Genomic DNA, 24,415 nt, shown 5'->3' with positions numbered 1-24,415 from the left:
CCACATGGTCTACTGAGGTAGTTTCTTTTCTACATTCTCTGGGCATCCCAGCAAGAGAGTGTCTCCCTGTTCTCAGCTCTTGTGTCCAGTCCCGCTGCAGTCACTGAGGGGAGTAAATGCAGTGCAAGTGCTGCTTAATTTCTGCAGCCCAAGGCTAGAGCAATCAAGGACACTCAGTGCAGAGAAGGCAGTTGCTAATTAATGACAAGCCCCTATTGTGTATGTGGGAATTGTTGGGTTTTTTTCAGATGCTTATAACCTGGGCAAATTTGGCCACATTTTGCCAAGAGCAGCAAGTATCACCTCCCAAGCCCAAGACCATGCATACATCCCCGCTCCAGTGCATGGAGGCAGTAGAGTTTCTCAGTTAAATGATTTTAACAGTTTTACCAACATTCGCCCCCCCCCCCACCTACAAGCTTTGTTCTCAAAAAGCGCTGAAGTTTAAAAAACAAAATAGTAATCGGGCCTAAGGCAGACACCAGGCATGGTAAGTTTCAGTCCAAAATGGTCACAGTTGTACAGCAACTGAAAACAGCATTTTATAATGGAAAGTATTCTGCAGTCTGACCTATGGTTGTTGGTGCCAGCTCTGCCTAAAATAAAATGTACATGCTTAACAAAAAATTATTATCTCACCCAGCTTCCACTCCCATTTGGGAGGATTCTTCAGGGAATAAGAAGAAAATGAACTTTAGTTTATGACAGGTTTCAGAGTAGCAGCCGTGTTAGTCTATATTCGCAAAAAGAAAAGGAGGACTTGTGGCACCTTGGAGACTAACAAATTTATTTGAGCATAAGCTTTCGTGAGCTACAGCTGTAGCCCACGAAAGCTTATGCTCAAATAAATTTGTTAGTCTCTAAGGTGCCACAAGTCCTCCTTTTCTTTTTATTTAGTTTATGGTGACCAAAGCACAAAAACTAAATTGCTGGGGTGAAGCTGGGTTTGAGATCTTGTTTTTCTATTAGTAATCAGAGTGCCAGACAAATGCTCTTAAAGGGAGCAATGCTCTTTATTTCCACATGAGGAAAAAAACTGAATTATTGTTTGTGTTATTTCACAACCCCAACAAGGTATGACAGTTACAGCAATTCTCTTTTCAAAGAGGAGCAATAATTCCCAAGTATAGCTGCTTATGGGTAAGCAAATGACAGCGTTGATGCTAATCCCAAATAAGCTATTTATGGATGAAGTTAAAGTTTTATGAAATGCAAGCTGCATAGTCTGAAACAAACATGGCACAGATTATACTGGCACAAGTGTGCATACAAGGAATTTTAATCTGATTGCTACATCAAACAATGGATGATTGTATGGTATGAAATGGAGTTCTAAATTACCTTTTACCAATTGTAATCATGTCCATTTTATTGCAAGTTAGACTGGTTAATAGTCTATCACAGAGCCAGAGGCAGCTTGGTGTTTTGCCTGAGTAACAAATGCAGGATAAGACCACACGTACCATAGGTTTCTTTGCACTTCTGCCAGCTATAAGTAGGAAATATTGCTCAGTAATATGTTTCACTGCAATAAGGCTTTCCTATGGTTATACAGTGTGTACTGGAGGAGTGCATTTGACAATCACAGCATATATGCTGTGTACATTTACACAGAAGTGAAGACAAAAGAACTAAAAATATATAGTATGAATAAAGACCTGAGAAAACTTGGTAAAAATACACTCCTGTATTGCTAATGATACTATTCCCTACGAGTGTAATTGTATTGAATTGGTTTGTCTTAAAAATCAATAAAAAGATTAAGATAAAAAAATATGTATTCACATGAATGATTTACATTTGACTTTTAAAAAAGCAGTATTTATATTTCCCTTTGAGATGGCAGAACTTACTAATAGGCATTCATGAAAATTTCACCTAATTTCTCTGTATGAATTCAGCACACCTACCTCCAAATCAGTGTAAGTTTCCTTCACAAAAAAAGTAAATTGATCTTTTAAAAAAGCACCTATTTCTGTTATGTATTTTCTTGCTGCCCTCTTTGATTGTGTGAACTAAGCTGGTCTTGAATCACTACAGAGAAACCTCTATTTGAATGAACAGGTAGTCCCTTTTCAAGAGAAAAAACCTTCTTGGCTATCTTTTTTGCCCTTGTCCAGAGAGCATTAGTTTTATCTTGAGTGCACCTCTAGCCTGAATTCACTCAAGTTTAAAAATCAACCATATTAATAAGCATAGCTGCATTTTAAATGCTCAGGAACTGAAGAGAGGAAATATCCTTAGCCACGTGCACCCAAACCTAATGGAAAACACTCGCTGGAGTGAAAGACTACTTTGCACATTCTCCTCTCTACTTAGAAAAGAAACAGTAACTGGCATTCAATTACTAGAAAAGACTGAACAGATTAATATTTCTTTGGTAGGTAATAAGGAAGTTTCTCTTCTGAACTCTCTATGTATCAGGTTCTCAAACATTGCTGTGCTCCTACATATACAACCCAGGCAAGGTTTCCAGTTCTTTAATACATTTCTCTCTCTCTTCCCTTTATGACATTTTTGAACAGGACATGTCCTGGGAGGCAAATATAGCTCCTGGAATTCTACCGCTGCCCTCACCTTTAATCATGGAGGTAGCAGCCCATAGAAACTACAGGTGTCTGCACACAACACGCCAGGGCACTTGGATCAAGATGGAGATCTGCATGCCGAGAGCTGTAGCATCTCTGGGCCACATCTCTATGTTAAAGGTGACAATTAAAAGGTGGCTAGGACATCCTCTACTTATGCAACCCCAAGAGTGGTCCTCAGGCTCCTAGCTACTGCAGCCCTCAGTGTCACACACATTGAGGCACCCCTATTTCAGAGGATCGAAGGAGGAATCTATTTTTCTGTGAGAGAGCGCTGCAAAGCTTTTTGAAATTCTTCTTCCTCCTCTTCACAACGCCGTTTCTCCTGCTCCTGCTGCTCTCTGACAGACAACTCCATAGCAAGCTGCAAATCTTTATCAAAACTGGAAGACTCATTTGGGGTGCTAAAATGGGGAGTACTTGAACTCATAATAAAGCTCTCCTGAAGTGCCCTGGTGAGAGAGAAATACAGTTTCAGGAGCTGAGAAGTACATATCCCATTTTACTTCATTTTCTTCCTATCAGTTTTCGAGCAGTGTCTCCATGGACACTCTCCAACTGCCAGAGAGCCTCTATTTCCTGAAGGGGAAGAAAGCAACGCCCAGGACCGTTACAGAGAGTAGTAATCATGCAGGTTCCAAACATTTTTCTCTGAAAGTTCCTGAGAGCCTGCTACGGAAGATCTGCTCCCTAATGGCTGTTTCCAGCAGCCTCTAAGTGTGCCCTCACCGAGTTCGTAAGCACAACCATCTGCGTGTGCAGAGCTGACAATGAGATATTCTTTGCGCTTTGCACAAACGCTTGTTTGCGTCAGCAAGAGGAAGAATCTAAGATACTGCAGCCTATTTTCAGAGGGCCATTAAAAATTTGCTCCTAAATTTGCAACAGGCAACTTAAGTTTGGCATAAAACACAAAAATTCTCAAGTGTCCAGAGTGTGGTAAATAAGGGTGATGACACTTGGTAGAGGAGTCACATTAACAGCTGTCGAAGGAGAAAAAGAAACTTGAATTCTGATCTAGTTTGATAAAGGATCCTTTGTTCAGAGGGTGTTCCAGGGCTGGTCAAAGAAACCCAAACTCCAATCCTGAGACTGAGCTAGCAAGGCCATATCCTACTATACCAGGAGACTCGTTTGAGGTTCTTCTTGCAGACTAGCAGTACCACAAAGTAAGTGATCTGGGCTTCTATTCTTCTGCTATGCCTTGTCTTATATGCCTGGGTGCTCTCCTGCTTGGCTATACGAAGTGCAGCATGCCTGTGGGCTACTGTTGCAAGTATTTACACTCTGGCCCAAATATTTGGCCTAGCGCATTTAAGAATTTTAGAAAAGTTGAAATTACCTTTGATATTGTATATTAAAGTCCTGCGCATAAGCAAATGCTCCATTGGAGTGCATTCCTAAGGCTTCCTGGGGGAAGGACCACAGCGATAAGGAATTAGCAATGCAAGTCATACTTGAAAGTCATTTCTAAGTCAAACATGAATATCTCATTGATATTTGCTGTCACAAGTTTCAAAAACTTTGTGTTAAGATTCTTTTGAAAACTGCAATATTACGGGGATCTGTCATCTATTCCTGTAGAAGCTATAAATTCCTTGGTATGAGTTTAGAGACGTGTCTTGCTATATACAGTTCATGTAAAAATAAAGAAATATTGCTTTGGTGGATAATATAAAGCTGAAACAAGAAGCTAACTCTGTATTAGGTGTATAATTACTTTGGTAAACTGGTACTTCATTTTTAAACTAGCCAAGTAAATTTTTCCAAGTCAAAACTAGGACTGAGGGAAAAGGAGACATACTACACTGTATCTAGAAAAAGAAAGAACATTGACCAGCTGGCAGTACAGACTTACTTTATTCCCACTGGACTCCAACAAACTCTGCTGAATAGCAAACTGCATTATTTCATTATCTTCATCTTGCACACGCACGTTTCTACCATCATGCTGAGTGTGATAAGATTTGGGGATCTCAAACACAGACTGGTCGACCTCAAAGCTAGAGGCTTTAGAAGCTAAAAATATAGTTAAAGATATACTGTATTGTATGCTTACAGCTTGTTAATCCAAAAAAAAAAAAAATCAACTCCCCAAACCCACTTTTATTTATATAAATAAGCCAAGACAAGAGCCCCAAGAAAATAAGAATGGCCACACTGGGTCAGACCAATGGTCCATCTAGCCCAATGTCCTGTCTGCCGACAGTGGCCAAGGCCAGGTGCTCCAGAGGGAATGAACAGAACAGGGAATCATCGAGTGATCCATCTCCTGTTGCCCATGCCCAGCTTCTGACAAACAGAGGCTAGGGATACCTCAGAGCATAGTTTTGCATTCCTGCCCAATAGCCACCGACGGACCAATCCTCCATGAACTTATCTAGTTCTTTTTTTAACACTTTTATAATCTTGGCCTTTGGTTCAGACGTACCACCCATAGTACATCCATCCTATGTGAATGGGGTCTGGAGAGGCTTATATAGCAGCCAAGGTACAGGAACAAAAAGAAGAAGATAGATGAACATGGTGCCAACAAGTTTTGCAGCAGGGAAAACCGACATGTGGCACCAAAGAATTAAGCAGGCTACACTGTACTTTGATAAGTAAAAATAAAAGAGAGGCAAGTTTGCCAAAAAGTTAAGAAACACTGAAGTGCAGCCAACCTACCACTAAGGCTGCTGATTCCTAGCAGAAGAGTTTGTCAGAAGCTCACAGGGGAATGCATTATACATATGTAATGTTGTTTCCCCGTTATCGTGCACACCATCCCCATTGTAGCCCATTCTATATTAGCATGGAAACAAATCCATTGCTGACAATTTACCATTGTACTTCTCACATACATAGGTTTTGTATAAACAAAGGCAAGAACGTTAGTCTCCAGTACCCAAGGAGTTAACCTAGAACAGGCAATTGAGTGGGGGTTTTGAAGTGAGAATGGGTTAATTTGATTGATGAATACATTCTAGCCACTGAGATATTTTACTACACATATGGCTTTCCAGATCAGTTACAGTAAGAACTACCACCTACTGTAGTCTCTTCAGTTCAAGTCCATACAGCCTATAGGTTTGCTTTATTCTGTAAATCCCATTGATAGCAAGTACACAAACAAAGCCTCACATAAACCCACCAGAGCTTTACACCTTCTTACCCAACTCACACTGTGCACCTTCAGCAGTTTGTGATGAAGTTTCCTCAGCTGTCCTGCAGCCATTAACATTTTCAAATGTAATTCGAGCATTAAGCACATGAAACAAAGGAATTTCTGTAAATGGAAGAAGTACAAGATTTGTGTGACACACAGCAGAGCCACACACGTTTCCAGTTACAGCAGCTGCAATGGGTTTTTATACATGCTTAAATAGATAAATGTCACAGATGTTACGTAACTGCACAGTGAACTGCACCTCACTTTCCCACAGAATAAAATTTCAGTAGTCAGTCTGTCTCATAATTTAGCATTGTGCAAGTGAAGTTTTTAGACATGCATTATATTCATAGAACAGTCAACCAACCCCCCTCCCCTCAATACTCCTGGTGCAATTCACTCTTCACAGGGACACACCTTGATGCCATTTGGAAGTTTCAGCTAGTGTAGAATGCAGTGGTGGCCCCTTTATTAAGCCACGGCTCCATGAAGAGAGCATAGCACACCTTGCTTCTTGCCTACATTGGCCACCTTAGTGAAGTTTAAAATGTTGATTTTGTCCTATAAAGCCCCAGTTATTTGAGTCCCAGCTTTCTGAGGAGAGAGGTGGTCTCTTGAGATACTGAAACAGTTGCAGTTATGCAAGGCACTAGTGCTAATAGAAGGGACTAGCAATAGCTAGTTCTTAGTGAGGTGTCTTTGCCTTTGAAATTCACTTCCCCACTTGGTCCTTCTTAGCTTAGATATAAGGACCATCCAGATATATGGTAAGGCTCAGCTGTTTTCCCAGGTTCTCTGACTGGGAGATGGGTGTGGTGACAGGTGGGATTTTTAGGAACTGAACTGTATTTTAATTTTTGTCCCCGTTTTTAAACTTTTGTGCTGTGGTTGGAGAACAAGAATAAAAGCAAAATGGAAATAAAGAATCTAAGTCCAAAAGATTGCTGAACAGTACCAATTTTGACAGGAAATCCAGGTGGAAATTCCAAAGTGATGAAGTCTTTAAGTCTAGCAAAATGAGCACTAGCTCTGGCCATCAGATCAATGATTGGAGTGACCTGCTCCATGAGAGAGAGGGGGAATTCTTCACACATCCACAAGGTTGCTTTAAACCTGTAACAGTGAGTTATACACAAGGATATTAGAAGAGTTTTCACTTTTGTACTATACATGTAGCAAAATACACACAGTATTAGGCTGATGACAATACCACTCAGGTTGGAAAATGAATTATATGGCTCTGGCACATACTGGGATACATAGCTTCTTTTTGAAGCTGTGGCCTAGATGAACTATAACCCTGGTAAGCAGTAAGGACCAAGAATAATTACCATCTAAGAATGGCTTAGAATACAGGCAGTGAGAAGGTGGTGTCAGTCTAGTTTCCAGCAGAGAGATGTGTACATCACAGAAATCAAACCTCATAACTGTCACCCTTGTTGGAGGTTTCAGAGGCTGGAGATCAGCCACCCACAAAGACCGAACAGCACTCCCAGTCAGATCTGAGGCTCAGTATGAGAGAAGCTAGTGTTGGCACAGTCTATGTTACGTCTGGTTTGCTGATAGACTTCAGCCTCCAGAGCCCTCGGACAGACTGGCACCATTCACTTGTATAAAGGGTAGGATTTTACTAAAATGGTTAGCATTTGCCTAACTCTCCTCCCACTGGTTTTATAGGGAGCATGGGCAGGCCAAGACTGAGTGCTTTTGAAATGCCACCCTTAATTCAATCCCTGCTCCCTGAATAAAGTGAATTGTATTAGAAATTTACAATATGATTTCTAAAAGCAAAACACTGGAGGAGAATTAAAGCAGGTAGACCTCAAACAGGAAGAGTTTAAGAAAAGATCATTTCAAGTTATACATTAACATTTCTCACTTCTGTGTTCTAATAGTGACTTCTTTGGGTCTTCCTATGTCCCTATCTTTCAGATCAAACTTCGGGTCAAAATATTCCTCCAGAGTAATGGCTGTAGGGTTATTCATTGTGGCATACTCTGTTGTGAGGTCCTGTAAAAATAAACAGTATATAATAGATAGCCATCAACCCCTCCTACAGAAAGCTTCAGCTGGTAACTCAAATTCTAGGGCAATCTAAGTGACAACTGCATAAAGCAGCACATTTTACCTAAACTGAAAGTCAGCAGTAAAATGAACACACAGATACAACAGCCTAAAACACAGATCTATATATTAATATAGTGCTTTTCATGCAGACTGTAGATCTTACAATGCTTTAAGAAGACAGGAGAGTCTACCTACAAAAATGTAGCCAAACTAGAGTGGTGTGAGGATTTAACATATCAAAGTTAGAAACTATGAAGAAGAGCTCTGTGTGGCTCAAAAGCTTATCCCTCTCACCAACAGAAGTTGGTTCTATAAAAGATATGACATCACCCACCTTGTCTCTCTAATATTCTGGATCCAACATGGCTACAACTACACTGAATACATAATATAAAGCAGTCCCAGGCTCTGCATTATTCAGAGCAGCCAGTATTATGGTGGGGACTTCCAATTCCAAGAAGGCTGAGTACCTAACCATCCCATGCAAGATCCTCAGCAAACCCATGGCAGAGCCATCAGCTGGTAAATCCATTACCTTCTCATCTTTAAACCTGTACAGATGTAAAAGCATTTTCTTTTATGCAGAGCTGGAAACATCAATAATTCACACTCCGCACAGAACCCAAGGACTACTCCTATTTCTCAAAGTTGCTATATGCTAGCGTGCTGCTGCAGCACTTGTACCCCATCACTTCTTAGTATTGCTGGGGCACCACTGAAACATCATATCTTCAACCCAGAGCTGCTGCAGGTCTGCCAACTTATGGTTTCACTACATTTGGTTATTCCAGTCTTCTTTTGGGGGGGGGGGGGGAAGAGGGGGAAAGGGTAAGAACAGCCCATGGCAAACCCTCAGATTCTCATCTCACTCCAGCAGCCCAGTTTCCCACTCTTCCTTCCAGATTCCATGACCGTCCCCCAGTCATAAGCTTCTTCAAAAGGAAAGGTACCATTACGCTCTTACAGCAACGGGTGGGGGGTAGAGGGATTAAAACTCTCAAATGTAAATCTAGAACCCAGCATTTGAACTACTTTTTTAGAATTGAAGAAACAGTTTTGATGAGGCTGTGGCATAAGATCCACATAATTCATTTGTGTTACTTCTCAACACTGCAGTGACTGCTTTTAAAGTCACTGAAGATTTTACTCACCTGTGCACCATACTCATGCTCTACAGTACCAAGAAAAGATTCCAGTGGATTTCTGTCAGCTGGAGAAAAAGGGAGCAGGGAGGAATAGGCTCATTAGCAGAGTTAATTAACACAGAAGTGCACATGCATTGCTCAGGCTCTGTAACAAGGGAAGCCCCAGCTCCATGGTGAGAAGAAGGTGAACAGAGCCTTGTTTGCACTGCTCATTCAATGTGGGACAACTGTGGCAAGGCTGGTTTTCAATGAACCCTTTGCTAGAAAAGCCCAAGATTTAAGAATAAAATGGGTTCAAGATGAGAGCAAAGAGATTATGATTTTAAGGACACTAACAATCTAAAATTTATCATCATTGTCCATGCCTTGTTTCTGGGAGTGTCCGAAGACTGCTGAGAGGCAATTGTTTCCCCAAGGTTATAGTCTCGCTTGCACTTTCTACTATAATCTCAATACGCAACCCAGAATTAAAAGTACAAAAATAACGCAGACATCTTATAGTTTTAACCCAGGTAAAAATGAACACATATGAAGTGAAAGTACAGAGGCCTTCAGGGCAGAGAATATGCAGGGACAGAAAATGAAACCATGGGGGAGGGTACCACCTTTTGAGGCTTTAAAGCAGAGGTGGGCAAACTACGGCCCATGGGACCATCCTGCCTGGCTCTTGAGCTCCCTGCCTGGGAGGCTAGCCCCCTGCTGTCCTTCCCCCGCTGACCCTCTCCCCTGCAGCCATGCTGCTGCGTGGGCAGCACTCTGGGTGGCGGGGCTGCACGCTCATGCAGGGCAGCATGTCTGGCCCCGGCCAAGCGGCGTGACTCCAGACATGCTGCTCTGAGCAGTATGGTAAGGGGGTCGGGAGTTGGATATGGGGCAGGAGGTCCTGGGGGGTAGTCAGGGGACAGGGAGCTGTTGGATAGGGCACAGGTTCGCGGGGAGGGGAGGGGGAGAGAGAACAGGGGGGATTGGATGGGGGTGGGGTGCTTGGGGGCCTGTCAGGGGACAGGGGGTGGGGTCCCGGGGGGCGGTTAGGGACAGGGGTCCCAGAAGGGGGCAGTCAGGGGACAAGGAGTCGGGGGGCTTGGATGGGTGGGGGGGTTGCGAGGGGGGCAGCCAGTGGGGGGGGGGGGTACAGCCTTCCCTACCCAGCCCTCCATACAGTTTCGCACTCCCATGTGGTCCTCAGGCGAAAAAGTTTGCCCACCCCTGCTTTAAAGGAAGCTGACACTAATTTTCAAAACACCTTTTCCCAATAAATAGAATCAAAACTACACAGAATCATTCACACTTACATTAGACCTTCAAAGAGCCAAGTAATAAGCCACCTCAAGTACACAGCAATTGGAATTAGCTAGAGCAGGTTCAGAGGCAAGTGAGAGTAACCTGCCTGGTTACTCTGCACCACGTATGTGTTGTAGACAAAGGTTATGTCCTGCCTCTTTGTACAAAGATCTTTACAAAATGTTCTATTTTGTTTCAGATAACCTATGGGAAGTTACCTTTATATCTTTTTTTTTCTTCTTCTGTCAAGTGTTCTGTTCGGATTTTTGTGACTACATTCACATTGTTTGCCGTATAGACCTTTAAAAAGGATATTATTATTAATCATATGTCTTACTGTCACGCCTAGGGGTTCCAGTCATAGACCAGGGCCCACTGACAACTATTAAAGATAAGAAAAGCAGCATCTTTAAAGATGCCCAAGCAACAAATTCAAAAAGTTAAACCAAGAGGCAGGAGAAAGAGGAGGAGCAAGAATCTGCATACCTTTAATGTATCGGAAATCAGTGAAACATGATTGTGTGATCTGCCTATTTAACTCACATTCCCATAAAGTGCTGAAAATGTTACACGTAAGTATTGTTATGTCATTTTGACAGAGTCCCATGCCAATCCTGAGCTAGACAGCCATCTGCTGGGCAACCTGCTAAAATCAATATAAAAATATCTATCCAAGAATCCATTAACAAAGGAAAACTAGCTAGCACAAGTCATCATTTAGGTCCAATCCTACAGCAGCAAAAGTCAAAGGAGTTTTGTCATCGACTTCAGTGAGAACTGGATCAGGCCCTTGCAGAGACTCTTGGGAGAAGATTCAGGTGCTTGCAGACAAATTTCTTGTTAATGAAGTTGGTTTCAGCTGAAAGACTGGATGGGCACTTTAAGCTGAGGAAGTGTAGAATTCCCCATTTCCGCGTTAATTTTGAGGGAGGAGGGACAGGGAAGAGCAGTCATGTTGCGGCTGTGTTCTCTCTCTTTCTACTTAAGAAGTAACTGATAAGATTCTGCAGATGGAATTTAGCTGATGATTCTTTTGATTATGCAACAACTGGAAGGAACTCCGGCTCTCGCACCAGTGTGCTCTCATACTTAGGAGTGGTTCCACAGTAGTGATATGATTCAAATCTTGTTGGTTTGACTCCAAGCAACCAGAGGGGTGAGAAAGTTCCATTTACATTACCAATTTTTTTTTTTTTTTTTTTTTTTTTTTTTTACTATACCAGAGCTTCAAATCAATTCAGTTTCACACAGGTCGATTGTACAGGTTTAAGCCACTACACTTAAACCAAAAAACCCATACCACATTAAAAGAACAATAAATCTGCAAATACCAACACTCAGAAGTCAAGAAACGCCAGAATTAAGGAAACCTTAAATTGGCCCCCTTGAGCATCTACATTATGTTACAGTTTAATTACATGGTCACATCCCACCCGGGATGGACAGTGCTCATTGAATGGGAAGCTATTGTTTATTTTATTCCTCATTTAATGTACAGTAAATAATGCAGTAGACTATATACCATCCAAATCCTTCACCAAACAAAGAAATTAGAATTTCTTCATAGGTTTTCCATGATGCTCTCTTTGCAGTATCTTAGTTCTTTACAAAGATTAATGAATTTATCTTAACAACCCTGTGATCTGAATGGGCATTATCCCCATTTTACACCCGGGGATCGAAAGCACAAGGCAATTAAGGTCAGAAGCATCAACAAATTGAGTGCCCAATTTGACAAGTCAAGGACCTGATTTTTTTTTAGAGTACTTAGAAAGTGCAATGTTCAGAGTACCTATCCCATTGACCTCAGGTATAGTTTTGAGTTCTCAGCTCTTTTGCAAAAAAACGACACAAACAAAAACTAAATAAAATATCTGGCTATCAAGTTAGGCACTCGAAAATGAGGAACAGTTAGCAACTATGAGTGAAAAAGTTTGTTTACTTGACTTGCCCATGTGATGCTATGGACTCTGTGACAGAGGCAGGGATCCAATTCTCCAGAGTGGAGTTCAACCACTAGTCATGTTTTCTCTTCCTGCAGTTCCTTGCTCTCATTCACCAGAATCCCCTTTTAACTTCAGGAATAGATAAAGCAGAGGTCTTTTAGATTCTATTATACACAGGTTCTTCTTCCATGCTCATCACCATAGTATCTGAGTGCCTACAGCAATGTGACTAATAATGGACAGATAATTGGTCCCTCATCCTCTCCCAGGGGAAGGAGTGTGTACAGGGGATGATTATGTTTGGGATTTTATAATATACACCCCTACTGATATATTTATTTTAGAAAAAGGCAAGGTCAAAGAAGTACACCTTGCACTGAGAATGAAAGGTGGCGAGGTTTGGGATGGTCCTTAGTTTCTGGGGGATTCATTCCATAGTCTTGGGGCAATTCCAAGAAAGCTCTGTCTACTGCACAGATGCACTTTACTCTTATGGTAGAAAGTTACATGATGCAAGAGGAGTGGAGCTGTCAACCATGGTCTTCATCCCAGAGCTTTAGTTATCTTTTAAAGACATTAGGTCCAGGCCACCAAGTACCGTGAAAGTAAGGATCAAGACCTTAAACTTGACTCAATATTTTATAGGAAGCTAGCACCGGAAGCCAAGGATGGGTCTGATGTGCTCACAGTTTTGCTGAGCAGACATGCTTCAGTGTTCTATATCAACTGGAGTTTCCTAAGCACTGAAGGCTTCATGTGCAGGATATGGTCCAAATGGCTATACTCCAAACGAGGTGACAAAGGCATAAATAAGTGAGGACAGGTCACTGTCCACCAGTTTCCTAGCCAATGGGAGATGGTAGAAATAGTTACTTGCAGATGCTGCTATGTGAGAACTTCACATCAGTGATGAATTCAGGAGCCTCCTAAGCTACAATACAGAATTGACCAATTGTGGGTATGTATCTTCAACCAAAATTGACTTCACAAGGGCTGTGAATCTTTCAGAATGCTTTTCTCTGCCCACCAGCTCAGCTTCTGTCTTGCTTCTGTTCAGCTTCAGCCACCTGTTTTTTGTCCTTGGATTTCATCCAAGCACTAGGCAGTCTTTATGGCAGTGGGATGGGCACGTGGTGAAGGAAAGGTAGAGCTCCATTATCTGCATATTGGTGACACTGGAGTCCATGTTGCCTTACCAACTCACCTAATGGATGGATGTGTGTAGATGATGAATAGGACTGGAGAGAGAATTGATCCTTGTGCAGCTCCACAAGGGAGGGTCCATTGGCAGAGGTGCAGTTTCCCATCACTACTCACAGGATGCATCCCTCGAGGAAAGACTTAAACCATTTTAACACATTACATTAACTGCTGCCACCTTTCTCAGGAGAGACAATAGTATCTTTATGGTCAACAGCAGTGAATGCTGCAGAGAGATTCAGATGAGAGTCAACATTTCAACAGTGAATAAGAGATGATAGGTGGAGTGGGCATGAGAAGGAAAAGGGCTTTGAAAGTGAAGACAAGTAGCTTACGTTTGATGCAAGAAAGAAGGAGAGCTAGTGGAGGGACACAAACAGATGGGTGTGAGTTGGTCAAAGTGATGGGCTGAGAAATTATCTTTGCAGCAGCATTCTGAATGGATAAGTGCAGGGCAAGATTGCCTTTGCCAAGATCAGAAACTAGGATTTTCTATTCACAATAGGAGATCATGCATTATGCCCGATTCATTCCCAGAGCACGGTTCACCTTGTGCACTGGATCTCGCAGAAAATGAACATGATCATGTAATTTTAGACTAATCATCATGCATATGCACAAAGAGACAAATTAGGGATGCAAAGGCCTTAACTATGGCATTTTCTAACTTTGGAGTGCTCAATTCTAAGTTCTGGAGAAAGCATTCTCTAGGGGTTATATCCTTCTGTCTTTCTCCCCTGCTGCCTCTCCCTGTCTGCTTTTGCTCCTACCCCCACTTCCTGAGCTCCTGCCCCCTTATCTGCTACAATCTCCATGGTGTCTGTCATCCCATGTTCCCCTTCACCCCTCGCAGCTCTCACCCCTGGACACCCCTCTTCCTATTTGGTATCCTCTCCAAGACTTCTCACCCCAAAAACAGATCTGGTGGCAAAAAACACAGAAGTTACAGATACCAAAGCAAACTATAAAAATCCAAGATACATAGGGGATACAGAAGATCAATTATATCTCATAGCTAATTGAATTATTTTAGATGTAAAGAATTGATTTTACCTTTGCTTCATAACCATTAACACCTTCTGCTTTCTCAGTCCTCCATACCCAAAATCCAGATGTATTTCTGAGAAAGAGTAAACACCACAATTGTCTATGTATTTGCAGTTTATATTTAGCCCTAAGCCTCTGTTTTCCCTAACAACATTTCACCTGAATAGTGTTTTTGAGAGGTACCAAAACTAACAGCTCTAGAGAAAAAGGTACAGCAATAACATAAGCTGTCCCTGCAAACACCAACACCCTTTTCCAACATAGGACTCAGAGTATTTTAATTTCTGTTCACATTCAGACTTTGGCTTAATTGCAGAGACCAATGAACTGTGACTTTCGTTTGTGATGTGAATGCCTGACCAGCTAGGAATTGGGAGTTTCTGGAAACCATTGCATCATTTTACAGAGTCAATCACTACTAACTTGCTGAGCTTTATTTCAACGAGCAACATGTAGCTGACAGTTGGGGAGCTGGATTGGTAGAGCTGAAGAAACATTTATCTATGAAACGTTGGGTAATGTTTTCAAACACTTCTAAGTTCCATTTTCAAAATGAATTTAGAAACTTAGGAGCTTAAATCCCATGTGAATCTTCGAACTTAAACACTTTAAAATGTTACCCCTTAAGAATATCTCAGTATTCAAAAAAATCTTTACAAATCCAGTGGAATTAATTAGTGAGCTTTGATAACTGCTGTCCCTCAGTGGATGCAATTCTGCATCCATGTTTTGACAAACTCTTCTTCCTTCCAGTAAAAAAAAAAAAAACAAAAACAAAAACAAAAAAATCCACACGTCTTCCAGCAGTTATAACTGCTTGATAGCACCCCAAAACACTCCAAAAATGTGCAGCACAGTAGAGATGCTTGCTAGAGAAAGCAAGCTCATTTGAGCTCCTTTGACCATGCAGATAACTAAATGGTTAAACTAATGTAAGGAGTTGGTGGATGTGACTGCAGAGCCCCTGGCCGTTATCTTTGAAAACTTATGGCGATCGGGGGAGGTTCCGGACGACTGGAAAAAGGCTAATGTAGTGCCCATCCTAGAGGAGTATCCTGGGAACTACAGGCCAGTCAGCCTCACCTCAGTCCCTGGAAAAATCATGGAGCAGGTCCTCAAGGAATCAATTCTGAAGCACTTAGAGGAGAGGAAAGTGATCAGGAACAGTCAGCATGGATTCACCAAGGGCAAGTCATGCCTGACTAATCTAATTGCCTTCTATGACGAGATAACTGGCTCTGTGGATGAGGGGAAAGCAGTGAACATGTTGTTCCTTGACTTTAGCAAAGCTTTTGACATGGTCTTCCACAGTATTCTTGCCAGTAAGTTAAAGAAGTATGGGCTGGATGAATGGACGATAAGGTGGATAGAAAGCTGGCTAGATTGTCGGGCTCAACGGGTAGTGATCAACGGCTCCATGTCGAGTTGGCAGCCGGTATCAAGTGGAGTGCCCCAAGGGTCGGTCCTGGGACTGGTTTTGTTCAATATCTTCATTAATGATCTGGAGGATGGTGTGGATTGCACCCTCAGCAAGTTTGCAGATGACACTAAACTGGGAGGACAGGTAGATACGCTGGAGGGTAGGGATAGGATACAGAGGGCCCTAGACAAATTAGAGGATTGGGCCAAAAGAAATCTGATGAGGTTTAACAAGGACAAGTGCAGAGACCTGCACTTAGGACGGAAGAATCTCATGCACCACTACAGACTAGGGACCGAATGGCTAGGCAGCAGTTCTGCAGAAAAGGACCTAGGGGTTACAGTGGACGAGAAGCTGGATATGAGTCAACAGTGTGCCCTTGTTGCCAAGAAGGCCAATGGCATTTTGAGATGTATAAGTAGGGGCATTGCCAGCAGATCGAGGGACGTGATCGTTCCCCTCTATTCAACACTGGTGAGGCCTCATCTGGAGTACTGTGTCCAGTTTTGGGTCCCACACTACAAGAAGGATGTGGAAAAATTGGAAAGCGTCCAGCGGAGGGCAACAAAAATGATTAGGGGACTGGAGCACATGACTTATGAGGAGAGGCTGAGGGAACTGAGATTGTTTAGTCTGCGGAAGAGAAGAATGATGGGGGATTTGATAGCTGCTTTCAACTACCTAAAAAGGAGTTCCAAAGAGGATGACAGAACAAGGAGTAATGGTCTCAAGTTGCAGTGGGGGAGATTTAGGTTGGATATTAGGAAAAACTTTTTCACTAGGAGGGTGGTGAAACGCTGGAATGCATTACCTAGGGAGGTGGTGGAATCTCCTTCCTTCGAAGTTTTTAAGGTCAGGCTTGACAAAGCCCTGGCTGGGATGATTTAGTTGGGGATTGGGTCCTGCTCTGAGCAGGGGGTTGGACTAGATAACCTCCTGAGGTCCCTTCCAACCCTGATATTCTATGAATGTAACAGAAGGAGGAATAGGGTTCAAAACTGGTTTGCTGTCTTCTCTCATTGATCATGTTTAGAGATATTTTTATAGACTTGTATGATTAAACTAAAGCCAGAGTAGAATAAATAAGTCAAGAAAAGCTGTACATCCTATTATTGGTTTTTCAATACTGCACATATGCTTCACAAAATAAGCAGGAACCACTGTTACATATCTGAAATCAGAATTTATAACCCTTACCCCACAATATGGGAAACCATGTCTTATGGTGCAAATGGACTTTACACTAAATGGAAATTGTTTGCAAGACAAGAAGTAATGAGCTGAGAGGTTATAAAGTGTCTGTATGGAAAAAGATATGCAGTTATTGTTACATCCCATATTATTACCAGGCTTTTAAAAACTATATTGCAAGTATAATAATCTTGCATATTTCATATCTGGAGGATTTGTTCATTAAGAGAAGCTTAAATACCTTACCTTTCAAAAGCAATATTTTTAGTATCAAGGCACGTATTAATAATTGGAGACGTAAGGCGTCTTTCTACCTCCTTTCTTTCTGGTGTCATAGAGCCCAAAGTCAGACGCTTCATTTGTTGAGAGATTTCAAAACGCTCTGTTGTCACAACTTTGTCATCATGATTTATCTCAATTAGTTCTGCCCAGCCTCCAGTATCTGTTGAAAGGATATATTTTATACAGACTTCAGAACAAACCTTCAGGATGAAGAGCTGACCAAGACATACACTGTAGACTAAAGTGAGGATTAAAGCTGCCTTGCAAAGTTTTAATCACTCACTTACATAGGGCAAGGTTTTTAAGGATGTGCAAGCAGACTGTGTACCTGCCCAAGTCATTTTTATGATAATTTTGCATAATGGATTTAAGAGACTAATAATGAAGATTCAGGCCTCTAAGAAGAAAAATACAGCTGCTTTCTTTTTTGTTTTTGTTGAGAGAGGGAGAGAAGGGTAAAGTCAAGTTCTAGTGATTCGTATTTGCTCCAGAAGATTTTTCTTAACAGAAAGTCCAACCACTTCTGCTTAGCCCAGTGATCTGAAATCCCAGAAAATGCACTTCCCAGCACAAGTAAGTCTGTAAAAGCATGCAAAAATAAAGCTTATAATTACATGTGTTCTTTTAGTAACACTAGGAATCTGTCAGTGTAGTTTGTGTACTATTTGATGATCAATTAATCAAATGTTCTAAACCATTTACCTTCTCCCTTGAAAATTAAGCTACGTTTCCCTCGTTCCCAGCTCATATTTTCGAAGCCCAATAACGTGATATCAACGCGTAACTTAGCTCCACTTTTCCAGATGCGACAGATATCATTTGGACACACTCTGGAAACGAGTGGAACTATAAAAGAAACATAATGACACATATGTAGTGGTTTGGAGAAAGCCAAAACCTGTAATGCTATTTTGCAGTGTAAAGGAATAAGTTTCCTGAATATTTTATGTCTTGACGCATAATGTTTGTATAACTGTCTTAACTTATACATCTCCCAAATGTCAAGATGGCCTTAGAAAAATCTTCAGCACAGTACTCCTTTAAAAAAACAAAACATAACAAAACAAAAAAAACTAAAACAAGAGATATTTGAAGGAAGGGTACAGTTTGCACAGCAGGCTAAAATGATCAGAAGGAATCTTCAAATCTCAAAAGATTTTGTGAGTTGAAGGGGAAAAATATGGGTTGGGAGAGAGTAAGGGCTCAACAATTGTGTTTTCTTTGCAAACATACTTTTTATTTCAGGAATTTTTAAAAAACTCAGAGGTAAGAAAGATTTAAAAAATCCCCCAAAAAACCAAACTTACCCCAGCTAGTGAATTCCCATTTCATTTCCACATAAAAATCAGAAGTCTAGTGTAGAAACAAAGTATTCAAATGAACCACCAAGGGAGAGAACACTAGATTAATATTCAGTACAGCATGTCACATGTACATTTTAGAAACAAGAGAAAGTAGAGGTTTTGAGATGCTCCTGATAGGAAGCACAATTAAACAAACAAGTATGAATTTTACATGTGCTGATATTTGTCATTTGATTTAAATTAATGGGCACAGAGTGTAACACCCTTCTGCAACAGTCTAACTCTTCATTGTTTTCTACTGAATTACTCTTCATTTGTTATTCTACTACAAAAGCACATAACTCTCAGCCTTTGACTTAGGAAGAATAAGCATCCTCCTCCAAGACCCGAGATCATTAATAAAAACAGAAAACTCCATAGTCTCCCATATGTTTATATAGAACTGATAGGCACAAAATTGAACTGAATAATGCATCATCCTGACTTTAAAGTTGCTGATTTATGTAAACTAGAACCAGACTAACAATTCCTCCAGATGCAACTGACCAGCATGAAATTCAGGTCTCACTAAGCATTTACCTCATTAATTTTTTGGAGTAATTCAGGAACCCCTCCAAGTGTCGCAGATGTTTGGTGGTAGTCTCGATGCTGCAGTATCAGGTATGCCATCTCCGGGTCTCCTGTGCTTACAGCCTCATGTAAAACTGCAAGAAACCCAAACACAGGCAAGGCTTAATATTAACAAAGCAAAGTGAACACTGCAGCCACATCCCACAGTCCTAAGGTGACATTTATATAGACAGATTTTAGACCTTCAATGTTTAAGGTGAAAACTGTTAACTGCCTTTGAGCTGATCTCTTACCTGTCCATCCCTGTGCATTCTCTTTAGTAACATCTGCCTTGTGTCGAAGGAGGACTTTGGCAGATTCTATATATCCCAAAGAAACAGCAAGGTGCAGCAAGGTCCGACCCCGTGGGTCATGCTGATCAACATCCTGTTGAGTAATCAAGAGTTAGTGCAGCTTCAGCATTAGCTATCAAATGTAAAATCAGAACACATTTAAGAAAGTTAAAACAAAGATTTTCAGCAATAAGCTGTAATAGCTCAATATGTATTTCTGCAGAACAGATTGTTGCTTGGAACTACTTATCCTACATTACTTGCTTTGATACTGCTATTGAATTGCCTATTTGCCTTCTTAAAAGCCTGATCCTACCTCCCTACTAAAGTCAAACAGGAGTAGAACTGCGCACCATAGAAGTGTTTGTGGGTAAGGGAGGTATGTGTCACCATGACAGGAAAGGGGGAAGGAAACGAGAGGGAGGAAAAGGGGGGGGAAAGAAAAACAAACATTCTATATTATTCCTCCCCCCCCCAGCTTCTTCATGAACAGTTTTTTTTAGGAGGAGTAGCCAGTGCTCCATTCTTTTTATTTTGTACCATGGGCAGTCACCAATTAAATGGCCACTGGAAGGTATAACGGAAGATATCCAACAGGTTAAAATTAGAAAAAAATTTCAAGAGCAGGTGACGGTTTACAATGCACATTTTGTATTGTTTTAGTAAGAATATGGAAGAACATGACAATTAAAAAGCATCTATTTGACGGACACACAGAACAATGGAGAGTGAGTGCATTCTCTACAAATCACTAAGAAATGGAACTACACAGGGCACACATATCAAAAACATGCAAGCACAACATACTCATACCTTACATATATTTTTCACTACTAGCTTTAGAGATTTGAAACAGAAGAGCATCTATAACTAAAGGAAAATGGGAAAAGTCAAGAGTGGGCTAAGAAAAGAAAGTTATCACATAACTTAACATGGTTATTTGACAGCATTACATTTAAAACACCAAGCAGTGAGCATAAAGGAATCTGAGTTAAACCATCCTCATCTCATTGCTGCAGCTCATATGATCTTCAATTCTACTTTCCCCAAACTGCAATGCCTATTGCAGTGACAAAAAATTAAAGGACTTTGGAACAGTCTTACCTCAATTTCTTTGCTACGATTAACCTGTAGCTGCACATTATGGCCATTTATCATTTCATATGCTGACTGTATCTGGCTAGAGTTTCTTTCAATCCCTCAAACCCTATCAAAGCACATCTGCCACACACAGCAAGCAGTTTGAGGAGGAAGACGTAAGAGGAAGTGTACTCCCAGAATGCCTTTTAAAACTTTAATTTAAGACAGATGTTTCCAGGCTGGATGGAGTAGGTCTTTCCAACCTTCATACATTGCCTGTCTTCTTGTATTGTAAGCTCTTTGGGGCAGGGAACAGAACTACTGTGTGCACAAATAGGGCTTTATGCATTGTGAGCGATACCAGAATGCAGATAATAAAAATAAACTGAGGTAGTAAAATCTTTGTTAAGTTACAAATGTTTATTTTAATAATGCTATAACCTTAAAAGAGAGATGAACACTGAAACCAAGGGTTCAATAACATTTATAGAGAATTCCTTAGTACAGACTGAAGATTATATGAACTAGAGACAGTAACAGCATTCCAAAACTCTCAAGAAACACCACAGGTATGCTTTAAGCCAATACTAGTGTTTCACAGCGTACAGCTGGAGATGTGGCTGACAATCAGGATTTGTATCAGAAGGTAGCATTAGTTGAAGAGTTCAGAACACATACTCACTGTCTCAGGCACAATACAAGCAAACAAGCTATGCTTCTGCCAGTTTGTACCCTGCACTACTGAACCTCAAAGTTCTATCTGTGTATTCCTAAAGCAGCTATCCCCATAGTACCTTGGTAACCTGAGTTACACTAGCAAGTTTGTTGCTTGGGATCTGAGGCAGATTTCTGAATGCTTCTCTTACTGCCTTTCTTTTAACTCTGGTACTTTCACCACAGCCCTTGGTTGATTGCTGGATTTTTGTGTTCTCTGTTCTACAGAGAGCCATGATGATCAGCTATTTTCTACCACAGTTGTGATTCTATATTCTAGCAAGTGCAAAGCTGCTGGGCTCCTATGTTCTAAGGCAGCCAGTGAAGCTCAGAGGACTACACTTGAAATAAGCCCTTTGTGTCTTAAAAAGGAAGGAAATTACTGTATTGACAATCTTTGCACAGCAGTAATCTTACCATCAGATCAGTACTGTGTTGAGCCAAAGATAATGGCTCAACACAATATAAAGAAAGAAAAATAAACCCCCTCAATTTTCAGTGAACTGTTGGCTGCAGGAGGGTGACATTCTGATAAAAAAAAATCAATTTGTGTTTTGTCTTTGGTAGTAGCTGACACCCTTACTGTGTGTTGGTTCCCCCCTCCTCCAGCTAGGTGGTACTTATTTGTTGTTTTTCTGGCAAAAAGCATCAGTGCCTATCACATCTGCCTGTCTTTTGGCCCCGATTCAAATGATTTCTAACATTTTCCAGTCAGCTACAGAGTTTTTTTACAATCCATCTGTATCTCTCTCAGTGCCTTGAATCTAGCTTTATTTAAAGATAGTCAGAAATTTAATATGCAGAAGTTGCAAGACAAAAGGTATAATCTCTGTGCCTTCCTGAGGTGATCCCCTTTTAATCACAAACAGCTGTAAAAAAAACCCAAAAATAAATCCCTAATAAGTTTAACAAAGAGAAACTTAACTAAGATATAAGGTTACTTTCTAAGTCCCCATGTCACATAAAATGCATACTGATGATCTATTATCCTGATCTAATTTTCAGTCCATCATGTCTTGTATTCTGCCTTGGGCAGTTTCAGAGGAGGACAGCACCATATGATGGTCTGGTGCCCATTTTACCTTGCCTTCCAGCTCTTTATCCAGCTGTCTGTAGTCATTATTCCAGACTAAGACGTGCAGAGGAAACTTGCTACTAGCCTCACCTAGAGAGCTCATCCTGCCACGTATTAGACGAGGGCTCAACCCTCCCTGAGGGGCGCCTGCCCACTCTGATCTCCCCCTCTTTGTTTCTCACAGGGCCCTTACCAAGCCCCTCAGCCCTAGCCCCACCAGACTCCCTCCCCAGTGACTCCCACCCCCTTCTGGTGCCTCACAAATACCTTCCCCACATCAACCCCCCTCAAACAACCCACACACCAGTCCCCTTGCCCTCTGCCCCCCAACAGGCCCCCAGCCCCCTCTGCCCCCCCAACAGGCCCCCAGCCCCCTCGCTCTCTGCCCCCCCAACAGGCTCCCAACCACCAGCCCCCCCAACAGGCCCCCAGCCCCCTCACCCTCTGGGTCCCGCTCCCCTACAATCTCCCCCCCTCCCCTGACCTCTCACCCTCCCGCTGACCTTTCCCCTCGCCTGACCCCAGCCCCTCGCTTTCCTTCGCTCCCTAGAACGTTTCCCACCAGCCAGGGCAGCGGCCGGAACGAACCACTGGGCTGCCGGAAAAGGGTAGGCTCCCGGCTCCCACCACCCGCTCCACGGCCAGCCCCCTTGCCCCGCTAGCAGCCCAGGGGATAGGAAAGTCGCCCCCTTACCTCCCCCCTTCCTAGCAGGCAGATGGACCCTTCCATCCCTCAGGCTCGCCCATTGCCTGGCGGGGGAAAATACACGGAAGTGGGAGAACTGCCCCCGCCCCATCAGGGCATTGGTTTCGCCTGAAAGCTCCGCGAACAAGTGGGCGGGGCGACCCTTCCTAGTACTTCCGTGCGGCCGAGGTCGGCGTTTTGGCTGAGGGTAGTATCACGCCCTGACTCCCCGGCCGCCATCTTGGATTAGGGCAATGGGATCCTCCCTCCTATCCTTCTCTTCTCGGCCGCCATCTTTGGTGAGGGCAGCAATGCGCTCCCATCTGCAGACCCAAATCATGCGTGACAGCAACTTCCTTGCTACCCGTCCGTCTCAGGTTGCCATCTTGGAAGAGGGCAGCGGGCCAGCCTTGTGCAGCAGTAGTTCAGACCATTGGCTGTGATATGGTGTCTCCATCACTGGCCAGTGCCTTGTTGCTTCAGAGAAGAGTGAGGGTGCCCTTCATGGCCCTCACATTCTTTACTATTAGGTGCTGTAAAAGTAAGATGGCAATAGAGAATTGGCTGGATACGTGGGTGCAGAGTGTGGAGACAGCTAGATAAATAGGCAAGTATGGAGATAGACTGGTAGGTAGATTAGTAAATATCTATAGATTGGGTGATGGGTAAGTAGGTAGGGAGTCAGATAGATGCCATAGGATGAGACAGCTAATACATATCATATGGTCAGTTGTGCAGATTTGTGCATTTGCAAGCAGACCTCCCCCTATTAACTGGCTGCTCTGCTACAGCAAGAGGGTGGATCCTCTACTCTTCTCTCTACCTAGTGGTTACAAATGATCAGACAGTTGACCCTCAAGCTGAAAGATGGCAGCATTGTTAACTCTTATAGTTTTATGGTAAGTTTTGCAATTTTTTTTTAATTTGAGGCCCAGCTCTGGGAGACAACTGAATACATGAGAATTCCAGCTGTCATTTTAATAACAAGTTAGCTTTTAGCTCTAATGGTTAGGGAGGAAAGCTTGAAATTGTGAGCTAAAGTGAGCTCTAACAGCTTGAAAACCAGAAGGCAGAATCTAAAGTTCATTGCTATTTTTTGCATCTCAATTATTTTTGGGGTCTAACATAATATTTGAACAGTTGGGCTTGGCACTGCTGTATAGACAAAGGCAAGTTTATATATAGCAGAACCTCCCTACTTTGCTCTCCTCCCTCTTTACCCTGGGCTCCTGCTTATGGAGGCAGACAGAGCATCTTGGGGAGGGAAAAAGGTTAGGGGGACTAGCTTGGCCTTGAGTCAGCCTTTTCCACTCACCAGTCTGGTCTCAGACAACCAC

General features: G+C 42.1%; 1 protein-coding gene across 5 annotated transcripts; it reads right to left on the bottom strand.

Moving 5' to 3' along the window:
* Window positions 1-994: 994 nt before the first annotated feature.
* On the bottom strand, window positions 995-23,256 carry ANKRD13A (ankyrin repeat domain 13A). Of its 5 annotated transcripts, none has more exons than XM_038372929.2 (15): window positions 23,088-23,256; window positions 19,486-19,618; window positions 19,202-19,326; window positions 18,626-18,671; window positions 18,021-18,164; window positions 17,283-17,478; window positions 14,432-14,498; window positions 10,451-10,532; window positions 8,958-9,016; window positions 7,619-7,749; window positions 6,695-6,852; window positions 5,743-5,856; window positions 4,447-4,607; window positions 3,931-3,998; window positions 995-3,040 (listed from the first exon to the last, which is right to left on the bottom strand). In XM_038372929.2, exons 1-15 carry the CDS (start codon window positions 23,121-23,123, stop codon window positions 2,842-2,844), a joined length of 1,719 nt encoding a protein of 572 aa, XP_038228857.1. In that variant the 5' UTR covers window positions 23,124-23,256; the 3' UTR covers window positions 995-2,841. The 5 variants fall into 5 exon arrangements, with proteins under 5 accessions (XP_038228857.1, XP_038228854.1, XP_038228855.1 ...); XM_038372926.2 differs by lacking the exon at window positions 23,088-23,256 and adding an exon at window positions 22,401-22,920; XM_038372927.2 differs by lacking the exon at window positions 23,088-23,256 and adding an exon at window positions 22,401-22,920 and having other exon boundaries at window positions 5,752-5,856.
* Between the last annotated feature and the right edge of the window lie 1,159 nt (window positions 23,257-24,415).

The sequence above is a fragment of the Dermochelys coriacea genome, chromosome 15, assembly GCF_009764565.3.
Source record: "Dermochelys coriacea isolate rDerCor1 chromosome 15, rDerCor1.pri.v4, whole genome shotgun sequence".
Lineage (NCBI taxonomy): Eukaryota > Metazoa > Chordata > Testudines > Dermochelyidae > Dermochelys > Dermochelys coriacea.
This window is presented reverse-complemented; position numbering and strand designations above follow the sequence as displayed.